Source organism: Alligator mississippiensis, chromosome 3 (assembly GCF_030867095.1).
Source record: "Alligator mississippiensis isolate rAllMis1 chromosome 3, rAllMis1, whole genome shotgun sequence".
NCBI classification, from domain to species: Eukaryota; Metazoa; Chordata; order Crocodylia; family Alligatoridae; genus Alligator; species Alligator mississippiensis.
In genome coordinates this window covers 234,193,896-234,214,748 of record NC_081826.1, presented here as the reverse complement: position 1 = coordinate 234,214,748, position 20,853 = coordinate 234,193,896, and the positions used below count along the sequence as shown (strand labels likewise).

Here is a 20,853-nt window from a genome sequence, read left to right as displayed (position 1 = left end):
CCAAGATCCATGGCTTTGGAGGTGAGATCCTTTGGAGTATTTGGCTGCATGGAGTTGAAGATCCAACATTCCTCCTTTTTTGCAGCTGTCTATACCTTCGTTTCCAACATATTTTATGTCCTTTATAATGTATGAATTTATTTGTTGTAACATTGCTTTATCTCGATTGTTAATAGTGGGGTGGGTGAGAGGTTGTTGGAATTTGTGTACTCAGCTTTGTAGAAGCTTTGTAAATACTGTGGACAGATGTGGTTTGTTAGTGGGCCTGTGAATTGTGAGTCTTTTGATATTTTTCCCTTAAAAACATGTAAACTATAGAAGTTATATTTGATTGTTTCTTGTGTGTGGTTTTTGATAGAAGCTGAACAAGAGAAATTCCAAGCTTCATACAAAGATGCACACATGACACATCACAGTAACAGTTGCCTTGTTGAAACTCTTATCATGTTTGCAGACTTTCCACACATCTCCGAGTTCTCAAAACACGCAGTCGCGTGTTTTTGATGTTAAAGGTTTAGTGTGATCCTACTTGGAAGTGACTGTAACGTCATGTTCATCATGGAATTCCATACTTTTCATATCTGTGGTTTCTACGTGAAGTCTGTTCCAGTTCCAGTGGAAAAAGCAACTGGTTTTTAACTGTCAACCTTGAAAACAGTCTGCAGGCTGGAGTCAATCTAAGTTTTCCTTTCCACATGTCACCATGACTTAAAATGTTCTGCAACCCATATTACTGTCTTGTCAGTAGCTGTGCACATTCACTATCAAAGCTGCTTAGGGTAGATGTAACTGATTTAGAAATAAGTAGACATTTCTGTTAATTCACATGAAGAAATAAAATCCAATTAACATTTTCATACTCATATTGAGTCAGCACAGCTAAGAGGAATTTAAATAATAAAAACAGGATTGCAATTTTATGTATAAAACACGCTGCTCTGAATTCATGTAGGGATGAGATCTGTTGAGCAAGAAGGTACCTTGTATGCATTTTCATTGTTTTTTTTTTGTTTTTTTTAGAGTATAACTATTTGGCTGAAAATATTCATTGATTTGATAGAGGAAATGGATAATAAAGCATTTGATCAAAAATACAAATCCTAAAGGATTTGTGCTTACTGTGTTCCAGATGCAAGGCAAAGACTCTTATTTCCTAAGTTAGTCTTTCGTTAATGTAGCACCTAATGTAAATAAGAGTTAAAATATCTAAAAATGGAAACACAAATCCTGCTATGAATAACATAGAAGCAAATTAGAACAGCAAGACCCCAATTCCTACCACTCCTAGTATCATGTCCAGCATCAGCTGATATGCTTCCCAAGGTGCCAACACTAAAGTAATCCAACAGGGGGAATATTTTGGTGTTTTTCAAAGTGAAACATTCTTTTTCAGAGCTTGGACCCCATTCAAATTGCCTGCCCTGTGGCAGCTTGGGGTTTGGGACACTGACAGCCTGCAAGCCCCTAACTTGTAGGCAGCATACCAGAGATGATATCTAGGGCAGAGGTCCCCTGTTTCATGGCAGTTTTCCAGGCAAGCTTCTGGGGAACCTGGAAGCCCTTGCTCTAAGGTAGCCTCTTAGAGCAAGCTCCTGCAGAGCTGAGCTCTCAAGAAAGCAGCTTGAAGATGAGCTGGCAAGAAACCAGGCAGGTTTCACTGGAGATTTTCTCAAAACACATAATCATGGAGTGTTTTAGTTTCAGTGAACTAGCATTTTCTGAAGGCTGCACCTTCTATTTGAAAATTTCTCACCTTCTCTAGTACTTAGTAGTAAGTTTCTCCTGAAAATCTGGTGTGAAGTATAAAACATACCACACAAAAGCTCTCTTTACCCAATTGAGCACATGTTGGGTACAGGACTTAGGCCACATGGAGGCATGATGTTTCTACCAGGAGAATCACCACTCTCCTGGTAGAAACTTAGTAGTGACCAAGCATTCAATCAATTTCTCTGGGAAGAAACTCTCTTGCAAGAATGAATACTTCCATGCTCTTCTTCCAGTCTGGTCTGGGAGGGAAGGGGAGCAGTGCAGCAATGCCCTTTGCCTCTTCCCCAGACCAGGGACTGCCTGGTTTGGGGAATGGGCTGGGGGCTTTGCCTCGCCGTTTCTCCTGCTGCAGGCTTTGTCTTTGAGGCTAGAGAAGGACATTACACATAAACCAGTTTAAGTGATCAGAAACTGGTTTAAACCTGTAACAGAACATAAGTTCAGTGCACATAAAACAGTTTCAAAATGGCTGAAACTGGTTTATTATAAACCTGGTTGAATGTAGTATCAAACTTAAATGATTTGGGTCAAATCAGTTTATGTAGTGTAGTGTCTGTCCCAGACCCTGTCCCTGTAGTGTCTGTCCCCAGATCCCAGAGGGACATTGAAAATCTCAGTATCATCAACAGATGCATGCACTGCACACCCCCCCCCCCCACTTTGCCTCAGAGTGTTCAGCAGGTTCTGGGGTCTGGCAACACTCCTACCACTTGAGCAGCAAGTGGAGCAAAGCCTGGGACAATGCAGGTAGGTTGGGAGTTTACCCCCCTCCCTAATCAGAGGGTCCTGCTGGGGCCTAGCCATGCTATGCCACCCCCAGCCCTCAGCTTAGCACTGTAGAAGGGAAGGGATGGCTGCTTTAGCACCCCCTGGCTTCTAGCCTGAGCCACTGTAAGCATGTGCCTTCATTTCTTCAGTTTAGAGGGGATGTCTGTGCAGTCCAAACCAGTTCAACCTAAGTTGGTTAGATTAACCTGAAAAGATTGAGTCAATTCAGGCTCAGGCTTTTTGAATGTCTGTCCCTAGCCTGCAGGGGTTTAGGTTGTAGACGTGTTGGTCTAAGGTTATAGGCAGACAAGGTTCCTTGGGTGAATTTGATATCTGTTATTATTGTTATTATTATTATTATTATTATTATTATATCAATCTCTCAGTCCTGATCCTCAAGGGAAATTTACACAACACATCCCAGAGACGAGCCTATGAGCTTCATTTCATCAACCTGCTGGATACCAGAGATCAGGGACTAAACACAGACATTGGATTTTTGATACATTACAATCTGCCTGGCAACTGACTCCCCAGCCCAGCCCAGCCCAGCCCCTGGCTTCTTTACTTTTCATTCCATCCAGGAAGAGCACGCAGCAACTGCTGCAGCGTCCTTAGCCTGACGAAGGGTTTTTGAACCCGAAAGCTTGCTTAATAACTATTCTCCAACCATTTGGGTTGGTCTAATAAAAGATATCAAATTCACCCAAGGAACCTTGTCCCTAGCCTGAATGTTCTGTGTGGTGGGGGAGGGGTGATTCTTCTCCTGTGTGGCTTTTTAAACTGTGTGTCTTTTGCCCCACTGGTTTGCTTTGCCCTGCCATGGAGGAGCAGCCACACCCCACCGGGTCCCTAGACTGGGAGTGCCTGTTCTGGGAACCAAGCAAGGGGCTTTGCCCTTCTACTCCAGTTCCACTGGGGCTCGGAGGATTGGAACAACTGCTGCTTCCCTTGCCTTTCCCAAACTGATCCCCCGTGTGAGGAAAGTGTGGAGAGCCAGGGAAAGGGAGCAGCTGCAGGTTAAATTCCTGTACTTATCCTTCCCCTTAGAAAGATTTCTAGTGGTAGATATTTCTCAAAAATTTCCTCCACTAGAAATGTTCAAGGCCTTAGGTTTAACATTATCAGCACTTTAAATTACAAAACAAATATGTTTAAATTCAAAGCCTGTATTGCATCTTAAGATGCACCATTTTTTGCCTTGACAGAAGAGATCAACAAAAGCAAATAATATAGCAGTAGATTTCCTTATCCACATACTTCATTCCAAAAGCACTATTGAAATATACTGATTAGAACAGTCTTCTTGTTTGATCTCTGTTGGAAACTTTGCATAGAGAATTATCTTTGAAAGAAACCTGTTTCTGAAGTGGATGACTGCATTTTCTCTTTCTGCCACAGGGCAAGTAGAAGCTAATAATGTATTTGTCCTAGAGCAATGTGGATTTGCTATAGAGTTGAAATATAAAATGAAAGGAGCAAAGCTAGCCAGAGTGCAGGAGTAACCAAAGTGACAAACTGGAAAGACCATTTTAAAATTAAAGATTTAAGATTAAAAATGCATTATTAGCCACACTGTTGCTAATCACATTTGAAAACTCTCCATAACTAGAAAACCATATCCAAAGCATCCTCTGTGGAAGCAAATGTTTTCAATTTTGCTTATACAAGCCAACGTTTGTGATAGTGCAGCTAATATTGTACAACATCAAAATGTCTCCCTAGCATAAATTGAAACAAAGAGAAGGAAACAGACAAGTTGCCCCCTTTCTGCCCACTTGAACCTCAAATATCTGAATCTTTAAAAAGGCAAAAGAATTGATGAAATAGTGAATGAACTTGCAGTTTGTTGAAGAAAATAAGGCTTAGAGGAAAAATACATTCAATCCAGAAGTGCCTTAGAAAGTGAAGAGATCTTTCTATATTTTCTGTACCTGTTTTTCTTTAGTTCTGCTGCTTTTGTCCAGGGCTCTGATCTATCATGCTTTCTGATCCCTGACTTCCTTTGGGAAACAGCATCGGTTATCTTTGATTAATATATAACACTGTTTTTAGCATGAAATATCTTCGTTACTTTTCTTTCTTGTTTTCTTTCCTGCCCCTTTCTCTCTAGTCAGTGTTACTTGTATTTGTTTGCCTGTTATTTTTTAACTCATTTACACTAGTTTTCAGTTTCCCTCTCCCTTCCCTCCCCCCACTCTTTTTCCCACACTAACATTAAATATTCAAAGTGAACCAAGATCTTTGAGAACTGACAACAAATCTTTCCATGGAGTTTCAAAAATTTTAAGATATTAAAATCTTCAGAGAAAAACAGTTGGAATTTATTATTGAAGAAAATGAGTAAATAAAAAAGATTTACATGATGAAGCTGTCTGTCCTCATAATTTTGAAGTATATACATTTTTTTCTATAGAGTTTCCCTATTTACAGTATTGAAAGTATCTCATTGATTTGAATGAGTTTCCTACACAGTCATTCGGAACTTGCCCTCTACTCAGTTGGTTATGGGCAAGAGCTTTTTTTTTTTCCAAGATTAAATGTTATCAAAGTGCAACATATTGGGTTTTAGTGCCTTTGAACTGAGTAGTATCTGTCTACTGGGAATTCTAAACTTTAAAAAATAAAAATGGCATTAAAGCAAAAGGTGTTTTAGGCATGCATTGAATGGAAAAATGGTATTTAGAGGTTTTCTTTTTGGAATTGGCCGATAGATAATAAAGATATGAATTGGAACAATAGTCTAGGATGGCAGCAAGGGTTAATTGATTTCTAAAGGCCTGGCCACTCAGTCACACAGTTTTCATAGAGTTTAAGACGGACATGGTGTCTAATACAACAAGGCCAACGGATATACGCATAGCCTGGGAAATTATGGGCATATATCACACTGTTTCATAACATGAGATAAAGTGGCACCAACTCACAAGGCCCAGAAGTGGGAGCCTTAGTTTTCCGGTTTTGGTGGAACAGACCGAATTTGGTGACGGTCCAAAAAGCCCAAATTGTGTGTGTGATGAACTTATGAAACAAAGGAATATGCTGACAGGATGGAATATGGACAGTATGAGAACCACGGAGACCAATCAGCAATAGCCACAGATGAAGAGTCATCAGAAGGGGAAAAGAATACAAAGGCAGAGTAGGGGCTGTCCACCAGGGTTACATGAAAACCTGGGGGTACTTGGAAAGGAGCTAGGGGTTACGCATAGGCAGGCAGGGATGGAGTGCTACCACCCACCACCCTGTGCTGCCACCTCCCAGAAGCAGGGCCGGGGGAGTGGGGGGGGGGAGCAGCGGCTCCCCTCTGTGTACTGCACAGGCACCACTCATTCAGCTGGGCAGGTGGGGAGCTCACATACAACGGCCACCACCACCATCCACCACTCTATGCTGCTGCCACATGTCAGCCCCACTGCCGCCGCTGCCACCCCCCGCTCCACCAGAAATGTACCCAGAAGGGATACACTCCTTAAAAAAGGTTAAAAACCCTTGCTTTAGAGCAATTAATGGTCCCCCCCATCCCAAGAGGGGTCTGAGAGGGGAACCCAAGGCACCATGGCCAGAGGGCATACCACCAGCCCATCTCATCCATCCCACTGGGTGACCTCCAGTGGGATGGATGAGATGACCTCGACCTCTGACCTCCAGGCTGCTAACCTCTGACATTCAAGAGAGAACTTCATAGTGAAGCTTGCATCCTGGCCAGATGTATCTTGACTCTGATGATAGCCCTAGGATTGGTAGCTATAAAATTGCTTGTATTGCTGTTTTCTGTTATCACTGTGTATCAATAACTTTCGGAAAGTCATGGTTGATCTGAGGGTTTTGGGTCCCCCACAAGGCATCTGGGTCATAGATCCAGTGCCAGCAGGTGTGGTACTGAACATCTAATATTTTGAAAAATATAATAGTTCAAAATGTATTTGTGAGATTACTCTTTACAGTGCACACATAAGATTTGCTTTCATTCACGATTTTGTATTTCTCTCCAATTAAAATGCAATTAAAATGTTTTATGTAATATAAGTTTCATTATAAGTAATATATTATTTACACTGTCATTGGAAACAGATTTGTTTCTTCCATCCTCAACAGACATTGTTTCTTAGATAAAATTTTTCTTTGAGAAGTTCAGTGCCAAATCAATAGTTGTGTGCGTGTGTGTGTGTATGTGCATGCACATGTGCATGTGTGTCTGTCTGTCTGTGTCAGTGTGACGAAGTCTTCATTTTCATTGTAAACCATGCATTTGCCTGTTTTCTAATATGGGCTAAAGGTGACAGGTGTATCAGTTTCGTAGATTTCATTTGTGTGTATTTTGGAGACCTGCAAATATATTTGAATTCAAGTGGACGTCTGAGTTTAGGAGGCTCTCCTGAAACCATGTCTAACCCCTTGTAAAGGAACTGCACTGAGTTGCAGAATCCTTTCTACTTAAGGCCTTATTCTTCAGGGTAGTAGAGCGAGAATTTCATTTACATTGAAAAGATCTGCTTTTCTTTGTGGGTTGTTGTCTGAGTACTGTGCTGTTTTTGTTTCTGCTTCATCGCATTTCTTACTTCTAAGCCTTATTAGATGCTGCCTTCTGCACACTTGATGCACCTACAGTAAATGAGTAGTTTTGATCATGCCTATCAGCAAATAAGATGAGGAAGCTCTCTCTTCAATTGTTGTTTCTCTTATTCTTATCAAGGAGAGGGGGTTTTTAGTTGTTGCTGTGTTTTTAAAGATGCGGTGCCAATTATTTACTATTTCATGTGTTTGCTTCAGAGATAGATGTTCCCCCAAAAGTAATTTCAAGAAATTAAAAATATTCAGATACTGTGGTGAGCAAGATATGAGAACCCAGCAAGAATATTTTAGCAGATTTCTTCACTCATCTAGCATTTCTTTTTTGTGCTTATGCAGTTTTCCCAGAAAAGTAATGTTATGATGAAACTCGTGCTGGTTCATTGTCCACTTATCACTATTGTCCACTTTATGGTTTACCTGAATTTTATTTAAGCAAAATTAACCAGCCGGTAAAATATCTAAATCTACTTTTAAGTTTTGAAATTGACTAAATATCAAGCAAGCAGCTTTGTTGGTAAAATGTTAAATTTTATTGGGTAGCTTGTGATTGTAAGAGGTTAATGGTTCTGGGCAAACTAAAATGTGAGTGGTTAGGCACTTCTTGTGCAAAACTACTTTCCTCAAGTACAGTATCTGAATGCAGATGCTGATTTTATGATGAGGGAATCCAACCATTTCTGTCAGTAAAGGCACTGTCAGTGGATAAAAAGTTGACATTTCTCTTCTGTAAATGTATTTATTTTCACTGATTTATGTCATAAATTAGTCAAAAATGTGCTCTCCTCAAACAGAATTTCTATATTTTTAATCCCTGCCAAAACATAAATGGTACCATTGACTGTGTTTACCCAGCAGAATTTAGCTATATTTTTGCTTTAAAAATTAAGGTGAACATTATATTTTTTGAGTCTCTACCTCTCTGAATAATAAATATTATATTTTTACAGTGTATAGGACCATGATGCAAATGTAATTTCAACAAGCTTAAAGCATAAGACTAAGTGTAATATTCCTATCAAAAAAGTATTATTTTTAACAGCTTTTTTTCATCTGCTTACTGAATTGTTGTTCAAACCACAATCCCTCCACTTTCAATTATTAACAGATAAAATGCTCTTTCATGTTTTGTTCAGATAACCACAAGGATTGTTCTGGCGTAACTTTACATCTGACACATCAGAAGTAAGTATGTTTGATGTTTCTTGGAGTTTATCCAAGTTTGATCTAGGGACCTGTATCTGTTGAGTGTTCTTACAAATTCTAGTTGGAAGAAGCCTTTGGTTTTTCAGAGGACCTGAAATCATAGAGAAGTAGGTGAACACTTAAACACAAGTTTTGAATTGCTTTTCAGTTTTAAAATGAAATGCACCAAAAACTTGCCTGTCAATAAAAATGTTTTTACATTATGAGACTTTCATATATCATGCTACATATAGGGTCTGGGTACTTGATACGTAAATGCTGCGTGTTACATTGATGTAGAAGACTGGTGTAAAGTACACTGGGACCCAAAGCATATAGGAGACTGGTTAGCTCATGGTAAATGCTATAGTAGGCTTTAGTATAACATGTCATCATAAGGTTAGCCTACATTAAGCAAAGGGTTAATACCCTGGAATAATACACAATACCTGCTGTAGTGTAACTTACACCTATCTATTTTTACCATGTTTTCCCCAAGATAACTCTCCACCAAGTTTGAGTCCAGTTATGTTTATACATTTCTAGGTTGTATGTCTACTTTTTTCACACTGATGTAAATGTTCATTTTCCCAGTGTAAACATGTTGCGTCCAGCTTCATTCATCACAATATTGACTACTATAATATTGTTTTGTAGGCACAGAATAGTGTTAGAAGTTTAGAAAAATGCAGACATTAAATAACTCTGTTTTTGTCTTATTGTATAGGCCTTTATCAAAATTTGCCTAAAAATAGGGGAGAGACTCTAACATCTTGTTTCTCCAAATGGAAACCAATTTATAATAATAATTCAACACTTTAAAATTGGTACCCCAAGGGACCTTTCAAAAGAATAATGGATCATATAGCCTGCAGAGGGCTATTTTACAAATGAATTGTTGTGTAGGGGTTTTGAAGTAAATGTACTTGTTATTTTTCAGGCAGCCTTTGATTGCTGGCATGTATCTTATGATGTCTGTGAATACTGTTATACCACCAGGAGAAAAAGGTGAGTAAAAACTCTAAAAGAATGGCTATATTTTCACCTTCATGTGTTTGGGTGTTTATTGTACAAGATAATTTATAGAGTCTCTGAATTATTTTAAAAAAAGTATAGGTACAGGAGTTTATCACTAGCTGGAACAAATGTGATATAATGACTATACATTTAAATTTGTAGTAAATTTCTAGCAGACTAACTTCAGAGAGCCTAGCAATATTGGAGAAAAATTATCATCAATGCAATAGAAGCTGAAAGTTGTCTTAGATTTGATTTTTTTTCTTTAAAGATGAATAAGCAGGAGGCAACTCTGAAAGACATTTATAATTTAATTCATCTTTTCCCTTAAAGAATTATATAACATTTCTTGCCAAAATGGCCCACTACTTGTTTAAAAAGTTGAGAGAGAGAGAAAAAAAACCCTATGACTATATGTTCTTATATATGTAAGGAAAAAATGTTTGTGATAGATATAGATCTATCTATATCTGTCGCACATTTATATATATACTAGCCAATTGCCCATCAAGAATGGGGGGGGGGGGCCAGCGGATGGGGAAGGAGCCCCGGCCCCCCCCACCCCAGTCCAGGCCTGTTCCCCCTTCCCTCCTGCTGCTTGAGGTCTGGGCCTCCTCCCCCCACCCCCCCCATGTTACCTTCTGTCTGCTCTTTTGCTGCCAGCTCCAGGGAGTTGGGGGGGAGGGGGGGACAGACCCCAAGCATCAGGAGGGAAGGGGGAGCGGGAGGGAATGGGTGCAAGTAGTGGTAGAGCTGCCGACCCCCCCCCCAACGAGTTGCGGCTTCGTCCCATGCCCTGCCCCATCCCTCACCGCGAGGGGCATTGATCTGCCTACCCACTCCCCTTCCCTCCCCCCTCCCCTTCCACCACAACAGACTTTGCATGCAGCTGCAGCTGTATCAGAATTTGGATTGGTATTGGCCGATATGCCTCCTTAAAAATTGGCTATCAGTATCGGCCCCCCAAAATCTGTATCGGTGCACCACTAGTCTTTTTTTTAAAGCTGTTATAATTCCAACCTGTGCAGCAGAGTGGTATAGGAAGAGGTGGTTAGCTGCAGGATGCCCCTGAGAGAGTTTTGTGATGGACTGCCAATCAAGGAAACCTTTCTCCTAGGCACCCCAGCACTGGGAAAGCTGCTCCCTGATGCTGGGCTGTTAGCACACCCTTTAAAGTTCTGGGCCCATAAACAATGACTTCTTTGTCAAGGATCTGCCACTTTTGTGGCAGATCAGCCATTATTCTCCTAAGGACGAATCCTATTAACGTCTTTCATACTACAATTTGTAGCAGGAAATGTGTATGTATCTCACAATTGTGACATCTGGAGGGAGCCTTTGTCTACTCCTGAATCTGACTTTAGCTCTTGAAAACTGCTATATGATTAGATGATCTCTTAAAATAAAATCTTCAGTGCTATCTTCTTTAAATTACTCTTAATTTACCAAGTAAGAGGAACATAGATAATACCATTTGTCTCTCCTGACTACTGTTTTCCTGCAATGCTCAGTACCATAACATAAAAGTAAATTTATAGTACTAGCACGTTAAACTATGGCAGCATAGACTGTAAAACAGTTGCTGAGCTTCAGTTGAGAGGGAATCAAGTGATTCTTGAAGTGACCTGTATACACACAAGTTTCTTTGTAAAAATCCTTGGATCAATTAGCATGGAAGCCCCATATAGAAATTTAAGATACTACTAGCCATTGTGTTTTTAGAAATGTTTCTTTGTCATTTGATAAAGATCCCGGATTTTTACACAATTTCCTTATTGGTATGTTTCAGTGAAATAATAAAAAAAGGTAATCCCTTGGCTCAATAAGTAACATCTTTAAAATGTTGTATCCCTATTTATATCATAACAGTGGTTGATGCTGATATTGCCTGCCATTATAAAAGGTATCCAATGCACCTGTTTGCCTACAGAGTCCACACACACCGATTAGGTAAGAGTTTTATTACCTGTGTTGAGGTTTTAGCACTATATTAGACCATCAAACATTATCTACAATGTCTGTTGTTTTTGTTTTTTTCTTCTGCCTCCTAAATTGTTACATCTGATACTCATGAATTGGTTAATTCTTTGTTGTAGGTAAGGTAGTAAGTGGGTACAGAGTGAGAGATGGTCAGTGGACATTGATTGGCAGGCAGAGTCCTCAGCTACCACAGGTTGGTTTTCTCCTTTTGCTTTTTTAAAATTCAATTTTAATTATGGTCTTAAGCAGCTAGACTGAAACCTGTTGAATGTATTTCTGCTTTGTTACTGTGCTTATTCCTGTTTTACAGATGCTTAGGTAATTCTATCCGGACTAGAACAAGAAATCGATTCTATTTGATGAAAAATGTTAGAACCCCACAAAATCATCACAGTGCTCCATGATACATGCTTACAATGTTTACATCAATGCCAGAACTTGCAACCTGGTTGTAACACTGCACCAAAAGTCTTCAGCCCCCAGAGCAGCCAGCTACCTGCATTCCCTGTCACTGCAGATTCCTGCCCCCTCCACAGCAAGAGAAATGCAGACGTAGCATAGCAGCAAGTTCCACAGTGAAGGGAATATCTGTGAAGAGGATGGCTGGCACTGTGCAGCTTTGTGCCACCATGTTTCCTCCATGTTGGATTGGATGTTTTTGGGCCAGATCCAACCCGCAGGCCATAGGTTGCCAACCCCTGCCAGGCAGTATTCTGATATAAGAATTATAGATTGCAGACATATCATGCAAGGCAGCTTCATCTTCTGGCACACTGCTTCTCTGCGTGCGATATCCAGAAATACCAGGAAGCAGAGCAGCAGCATCCATGAGGTGCCAAGGGTGGACTAATTATCACTGACTGTCTGATGTTTCTGCATGACCTATTCTGTAGGGCTGTGTGAAGTTTTGCTGGATGTTTTGTTTCAAAGCTGTTTCAACATGTTTCGAGCTCAAAACAGTGAAATCAAAATGAAACAAAAGGCTTCAAAACAGCTTTTAAACTAAACAAGGGCACTTCAAGTTTCGAAGCCAGGCTTACTTGGCTTCAGCACTGGTCCCAGGCAGCAGAGCCAGCCTCCTCTCATCCAGCATACAGATCTGGGGGCTCGCACCCCTGGGAGGAGTCTGGCATAACCCAGCAGCCCTCCCGGGTGTGTGAGTCCCCGAATCTGCACCCTGAATGAGAGGAGGCTGCCTCTTCCACCTGGGACTGGCACTGGGCACAGGCTGCACCCAACACCGGAGAAGATTGCTGCCTGACCCAAAGCTTGCAGCCCTGGGAGCAGTCCGGGACAGCCCGGCAGCCCTCCCGGTGGTATGAGTCCCCAGATCTGCACATCGGATGAGAGGAGGCGGGCTTAGGCTGGGACAGGCAGCAGCAGCAATCTTTTTCAGTGCTGGGCGCAGCCCTTGCCCAGTGCCAGTCTCAGGTGGAAGAGGCAGCCTTCTCAAATCCGTGGCACAGATCTGGGGGCTCACACCCCTGGGAGGGCTGCCAGCTTGTGCATTTAGGCATTTTCATGATTCCCCCATTATAACCTATGGATGAAACAGCGGAACAGTTTCAACTAAACGAAATGGGACAGTGCTTCGAAATGAAAGAAAACGACAAAATGAAACACTGTCTTTTCAAAAGGGCAAAATGGACATTGAAACGAAACAATGGTGTTTCACACAGCCCTACTGTTCTGATGTTTGTGCCATCCTTTTTTGGCACCTCCTAGTAACTGAAAGGAAAGGAAGTAGGAAATGGCCAACTTTCTTCTATTTTTACCTCATTACCTTTCACTTATTTTGTTGCTTGGAAGGTGAAGAGTGGATCTTAACTTCTGTCTTCCCTTTCCCACCTCCCTTCCACACAGAGGAGAGCAGCTGCTATACAGTCAGCCTGATTTCTCAGTGCTGCAGGGAGGAAATCTTGTGAACAAGATTTATAATTCATTGTTTTATACCCTTGACATATTTTACCCTTTCAAGAACTTTGCAAAGCTGTCTTCCAAAGTAAAACAAACAAAGCCAGCAGGTATTTATTTCTGCTATAAGTCAGCATTCAGGGTGTTCAGCAGGTTCAAAGGAAATTAATGTCATAATGTCACTAGCATAGGTTGTGTTGGGACACTGCATCTAGTGAGAGCCAGTAGAGCAGAGATGTTAAAGCACTTACAGGAGTTTTCAGATTTGTAGAGGCTTTGTTGCATATGTGCAAGTTATTAACAGACTGCTTAGCAATGATAACATTTTTGCAGACAGTCTTTAGGACTCTTTAATCAATTTTCAGATTAATCACTATTATTTTGTGCTTTTGTTTTGACATATGTAATGTCTTTCTATATATTAAAAATCACATAAGTATTGACAAGAAATAACTGTTGAAAATTTCACTAAATCTAAGGTACTAATCTTTTTTGTTTCTCTTTCAGGCTTTCTACCCTGTAGAGCAACCTGTCGATGTTAGTTTTGGCGATATATTAGCCGCTAGGTGTGTTTTCAGTGGTGAAGGTAGAATGACAGAGACACACATAGGGTATGTTTTCTGAATATAATTTATTCAGATAACTTTTTTACTGTTGTCTTGGTTATATACTTGGTTCATACTTTTCATTCCCTCTAAAATAATCCTAGCTTGCTGCTTCATTCTGTTGGAACTGTCTGGCTTTTTCTAAAAAATGTTAAGAATATAAATTTGAGGGACAAGGAAAGACCAGCCTGCCTCTACTATATTTTGCTTATAGTTTGGCTAGTAACATTCACCACATTTTTCAAATGAACCCTTCCAGACACATACCTTCTGGCGACTCCACAAATATGCCAGCTGGGCCAGTCTAAAAATAATATATATTTCAAAACTTCAAAAATACACAATATTTTCTGTTGTTTTCTGTTGAAGGTCAAAATGTGTTGCAGATAACAAAATACAGATTAACTCTCTCTCTCAAAATCCTTTATTTTCTTTCTCAGATAGACATTACCTAGGTTTATAGTTCATGGTATATTTTGAAATATAAACTTAAGCTGTCAGAAAAGGAAAAAATAGTATTATTGGATAAAGCATTTGCTTTGTTTTCGAGAAAAAAGTAGTTTTCATTATTCATCCTATTATTACTTTTCATGATGGTATTCAATAGGAAATAATATCAGGGCTTTAAAAGGTACATTTTACTTAAGTATAGATTGTAAAAAGAGATGTAGTGGCCTGGTATTAAATGGCATTTTTACACATACATGCATCACAGCACTGGGTACGTTGGAAAACACCTGGCATTGCGATGCATGCAGTTGTATAAGCAGCAAAATGCGCATCACTGAGAAAATGGCAGTGGTGCACTTTTAAACTAAAACACCTCAGAGGTGCTTTAGTTTGAAAGCACCCCACCGCCATTTTCTCTGAGCTGACATGCATTTTGCTACTTATACAACTGCGTGCCGCGCAGCGCAGTGCAGTTCGCCTCAGTTTGCATGCAGAGCAGACTCAGTTAATCAGTTCTGCTCCAAAGCAGCAGGTCTCCGGCATGTCACTGGAAAAAAAGTATGTGTATAAATGCCCAAAGTATCCATATTTGATTTTGTGCTCCACACTTACAGAAAGAAACTGAAACACTTGTGATGATAGGATAGCAGCAACTGAAGTAAAGATGAATGTATTTGAAAACTGGTTAAAGTATAAAATAAACAAAACTAACATAAGCGTAACTGGAGTTAAGATACAGACTGAAACAGTATTATAAAATACTGTAGAAGTTCTACAATGTACTTCATTATAGTATAGACTGAAAAGATAGCTGTTGAACAGGATTAGGTTTTAAGGAGAAGAGAAGGAGTTTTTGTCTGGGGTAGATTTTTTTGTTTTTCATATTGTTATAAGCCTATAACAGTAAAGAGTAGTATATGCTTCATGAACATTTCTGCTACTTCCTGTAATTTTAGTCACTGGAATTATCTCTTTCCATGTAGGTATAGTAAACTTGATATAGCAGTACTGTAGAAGTTTTTGTGTTCCAAATGTCCCTCTTCCAAATGCATATGGAAGTTAAACTGATAAATTGAAAAATTACCCTCTTTAACCAAGTTAATATTTGAATATGTCTTGGTCATAAAAGCTGGAAATAAGTATTAGGAACAGCTGTGCCTTGACACTAATGTTAAGCGTTTAAATATAAAACATTTACATTATTATTACGATTTGTGTCTGATATTCATGAAACGATGAATGGTATAGGCATATGTTTAAACTGTTACACAGGAGACTGAAACATTATATGAACGTAAAGAAAGCAACCATAATGGGAAGAAATTATCATCATAATATGAAATATTAATAAACATAAATGAAAGGTATACCATTAGGTCCATAGTTGATATTCAGCATTTGTCTGGGAAGATATTACTAATACAGCTAAACATATATAAAGAATCCATGCATGTATCTCACTGAAAAACAAATAAAACCCTGTGAAACTGAAAATAGACCCCAGAACTGATTTAATAAGACTTGGAGCCATTGCTCAATGCAAGACCTAACGTGGAACATTATTGAAAATACATAGATTAGTAGTATCTTGAGTTATTTCGCAACTGAGTTTTAACATCATTTAACAAAGTACATTAAGAGGAGAAATTAGATTTCAAAATTTGTCATTAGACATACATGATTGTTTGTTTTAGTTATGCAGTAGTAGACTTTTTAAGTCCTGGAGGAACCATCATGGTCATTTAGTATGACTGCCTACATCATACAGGCTTTAGAACCTCAACCGTTAGTTTCTTCATCCCACCTACAATTTTTTAAAACAAAGTGGCTGAAAACAAGGTATTGTAATGAAAAATGTTTTTATCCAGTCTTTAATAGCAGTTGTCACTTCCTGGGCTATAAAGAAAATGTAGCGAGTATGTTATTTATTATACTTGTTTAACTCAATAAATAGGAATTTACTCATTTCCCTAAATATCAGACTGTATTCCCTAGATTTTTAATTTCTCAAGTGCCTTGAAACTTCTACTTGATAGACATTTAATTTGCTTCATTGAAAATGTTTTATTAGGTACTCTTATCCGTTTCCCTTAAATCGTGCTCATAATCATTTTCTTCATATCTGGTATTTGCTTTTATTTTCTTATACTGCACCATTTGAAAGGCAAAAAAGTCCTTTTTCTCTTATTCTTTGCTTTTGAACACCATATTCCATCTGGCATCCAACAAATGCATTCTTCAATATCAACCCTTACTTAGTATTCTACCCCTTTTGTAATACACCCTGGTATGTATCTTCTTTGATTTTTTTTTAACTGCTGCTGTTCAACTGAGTGATAACTATAATGATTTTTCTACCACTTCTAAACACTTTCCTAATCAATGTGCTGGATGATTGCCCTATTTAGTGTATATTGCTCACTTAAGTTTTGTTTAGACAAATATAAAGTGATTAATAGGTGTAAAAAAACCCTATTTTTGCCATCTTCTAAGCTGCCTTGGGCATAGCTTTATGATTTTTGTATATGTGCTTCCATTCATTAAAAGCTTTTTCATTCATGGAACTGGATATTTATAAGTGGCTTGAATATGTGATGGAAGGGATCTTTCCAAAGAGTTATAGATTTCCGTACCTTTGCAAACCTGTTTTTAGTAAATTGTGTCAAATATTAAAATGTACTTCTTTGAATGTTGTTACGTTCATTTTTGAGTAGCACATCACCATTTTACTTAAGTTGTAAAGAGGAGGCAATTATACTGACAGGTATTGGGAGTCAGACAGTGAAGAAGAAAATGATTTTTAAATGCTTAAGCAGAGCTTCCAAAGGTAGAGGCTGATTTTTGTGGTCTCCAAGGGACACTAAATTTTCAAAGCATGCAGAAACCAATTCCCCTTTTGGAACCCTCTCTTTTTTCCCACCTGACTGGTGTCATTATTGTTGCTATGGTGAGTAAATGAATACTGCATGATGCTGCTAGAAAAGTCAGCATTGACGTCTTTTGCAAACAGCTAATAGTCCACCCCCGTTCCTTTCTATGAATGTGGGCTGGCTGGCTAATTGAGAAAGCTAATTTAAAAAAAAAATCCTGAATATAAGTTCCTTTATTTTGTGAACCTTTCACTAAAAAGGTTGTCTGTTGAATTGTCAGATTTATTAAAGGTTGCATCTTCCTTATAGCTATAAATAAAAGATATATCAATCCATATAGCTTGAAGGGGGTGGTGGGGAACAGCATTGTGTAACAGTATGCTATTTTTTAAGCCATAAAGTATTTTTCTGAAAAAAATTCCTTGTTGTATTAAGTGGCTTTATCTCAAAGGTAGAGAGTTATGTAGCACAACGGAATAGTCCAACTTTGCTTCAAGCCCATTTCTAACAGTTAGTAATGAATTTTATTTTCCATCATCTCTATAACGCAGACTCTTTCCTTATAGAGGCTCAGGTTTGTGATTAAGTTTTCCTAGAGACTGAAGTATCATCTCTGTCTGGGAAATGGTTATGTTGCTTAATAAGTAGTGAAACTTGCTATGCCACTGTATTATAGGTCATGTGACTGGTCAGTAAATGAAGGAATTGGTATGTGAAAAGCAAAACAGCACAAATAGGAAATATTGAAATTAAGCAGTGGGATTATTTGTAATGATTTGTAAATATGGCTTAAAATAGGATGAAGGGATTGCAACAGGGAACATTATAAATAATAGAATAATGTTTAATACTGATTTACTCCCTTTCAGATAAATGTGTATACTAAGATGCAAGGGACAGTGGAGAAAAAAGAAGGAAGGCCAATTTGAACACAGAAATAACTTTTTCTATGCCATTTTCTGTTGTTTCAAACCATAAATCATTATTAAGTGTTACTGAGATGCTTAGGGAGTTTCTGCAAACTGGCATGATACGATATAAACAGGAAGAAGCTAGAGATAATGGGGCTTTTATGTTGAGGCTGTGAAGTGTTTTAATGTGGGCTGCTAAAGCACTTCAGTACAACCTTTTTAGCAATTGCCGGTAGACTTAAAAGCTGCATTTGATAACATATATATGCACAGCTGACATTTTGTTCTTAGACTCTTAAAAGTATATTCTACCTTGTGTTCCTATAGGGGCACAGCCAGTGATGAAATGTGCAACTTCTATATTATGTATTACATGGAAGCCAAACATGCTGTTTCATACATGACCTGTACACAGAATGTAAACCCAGAGATGTTCAGAAACATACCACAGGAAGCAAACATTCCTATTTCAGTCAAGCCTGATATGATCATGATGACACATGGACATCATGAAGGTAAAACATAATTTTAGGATCTGAAGTCAGTTTTATTGTGTGACTTTAATGTATTGCTTGCCATGTTTAGTTATGCCATTTATATACAGTATAAGATATGGGTTTTTTTTAAATTATGTTATTGTATATTCTTGATTTTTAAATGTATGAAATTGTGTATATATTTATGGGCAGGGGCATGCAGGCAGCAGATTGCAACTCAGCCCCAACTTGGGACCACACTATCACTGCTTCAAAATCCCAGCCCCAGCTCTGGAGCAGCTGCCTGCCCAGCTGTGCTCCCTGCCAGTGCTGCTTGGGCTGGTCTCCATGGAAACCCTGACGCCACACTGTCACGGCCTGGCCATCCCGGGCTCTCCATGAAAACCAGCCGCAGTGATGTGGGCAGGGGCTGCTGGGAAATGGAGTGAGGCCACTAACAGGATTGGCCATTTTGCCCATCCCCTTTATATAAGATAGGCATCCAGTGTGTGAGTGCCTCTCAAACATGTTTCATTAGACAATGGTCAACATAAGATGGTAAGTGTTAATGGTAAAGCTTCCATATCCCATTTCCTGCATCACATCCTTTCCATGTGATGAAAGGAAAGGATCACATTCTTTCCATGGTCCTTTTAGATCACGGATTCTCAATCTTCAGTCCTCCATAATTTTTCTAAATTTAGGACACCTGAGTTAAGAATCATTGTTGTATTGCCTGAGCTTCCCTCAGTGATTCTCAACCATTGTGCTGTTTCCACTGCTGCCACGTAGGACTACCCTGCATATCTCTTGCAGAGCCAGATTGGGAAGCAGCTGTGGCAGGAGCAACTGCCTTTCGGATAAACCTAATGAAGCCGGGGTACCCACTCCTGCTGCATCTGCTTCCCAATCTGGCTTCACAGGAAGCAGGCAGGGCTGTTCCATCTAGCAGCAGATCTCAAGAACTATGTTCTTGTCTTGCAGCAACTATGGTGGTGGGATCCACACACCAACACCCTTAAAAGTGTCTCCTGGCACCCCAGTTGAGAACCACTGGTTTGGACCCTTCCAACTTGACGTAGAGAATCCCAAAGATGCATCAGATATTAACAATCTATACATTATCAGCATTTGCCAGTGGGGTTTTACTACCTGTTTGTTAGAACAGTAACTAAGACTCCGAGGTTCCATTACCTATCACTGATTCATTGCAAGTGAAATTCAGACACCCTGTTGAAGTCTGTAAGAGTCTTTCATTGGTTTTTGTGGCCTAAGGGGAAGTCATTTAATCCCACTTGATTTGCATTACCTCAGTTGTACAAATAGGTACATCTCTCTTAAAAAATTATGAAACTGCATGTTCAAAAAGCAATTTGCTTATATGAGGTAACTTTTATCCTATTATATAAAGGTAATATATTGCTATACTGGTCTTTTCTGCTTTAGTTTTAAAAGGTTTAGAGAGATTATTGGCCAGTTACTTAACTTGTTTTAATAAATCCCATAGATAGACTTTAAGAATCAAAACTAAATCTTCAAAATGGTCTTTAAAAAATCCTTTATTTCAGAAGTCCCTCCCCTCCACCCTTGGGTAATGCTACATTCAATCCACATATGTATCAGTATATTCTTAATCCTTTTTAGAAAACAAGAATGCAGCTAAAAGTTCTTTACTGCAGCAGCCAAAAAGAGAAGAGGAGGAGATTTTGGATCAGGGTATGTACAATGTTTATTTCATTACTATATATACTAAGAGTTTCATTCACTTAAAACATTAAACCATATCCCTAGTATATTATGAATTAATCTTATAGTTTTATATCTCTTTCCTTTTAACAACTACAAAGCAAAGCTATATTATAGTGTCTTATATAATGAATTATTCAGGAAAAATTGGTCAATTACCAGTCCCCAGCCTTGTAGGTAAAATTTATTAGAGCAATTTAATATTATTAGATTTGTTCCTGGTTTGATTTACTTAAGACCATTTTAATTTATCTGCCCATGCAGTGCTAAAATGGGCACACTGGAATAGCTGCTCTACAGGATCAGAATTCGGTAGCCATTCTATTAGAATTTTATTACTTCAGTGTTATGTATGTTTTGAACTACGGTGTTCTTTATATGATCTACTATTAGAAAACCACTTAAAGTGAAGGAAATAAAGATTGAATTAAGAAATGCCATAGCATTGATTTACAAGCATGGAACAATGTAGGGAGATCATCCATATATGTACTAAGGAATACTAAGTTCTTGTATCTTAATATTGATGCAGTATGTAAGTAGTAAAGCATGGTGTGTTGTTGTTAATTCTGCACATTTCTTGTTGTAT

General features: G+C 38.8%; 1 protein-coding gene across 11 annotated transcripts in view; it reads left to right on the top strand.

Moving 5' to 3' along the window:
* The window catches only part of PAM (peptidylglycine alpha-amidating monooxygenase), a 272,458-nt gene that overhangs the window by 192,094 nt on the left and 59,511 nt on the right, over positions 1-20,853 (top strand). For all 11 annotated transcript variants that reach the window (XM_059724977.1, XM_059724982.1, XM_059724979.1 and 8 more), the window contains 7 exons: positions 8,247-8,295; positions 9,236-9,303; positions 11,182-11,262; positions 11,409-11,485; positions 13,714-13,817; positions 18,370-18,557; positions 20,163-20,234. In XM_059724977.1, coding sequence (XP_059580960.1) covers positions 8,247-8,295; positions 9,236-9,303; positions 11,182-11,262; positions 11,409-11,485; positions 13,714-13,817; positions 18,370-18,557; positions 20,163-20,234 — 639 coding nt within the window. The remainder of the gene's footprint in view (positions 1-8,246; positions 8,296-9,235; positions 9,304-11,181; positions 11,263-11,408; positions 11,486-13,713; positions 13,818-18,369; positions 18,558-20,162; positions 20,235-20,853) is intronic.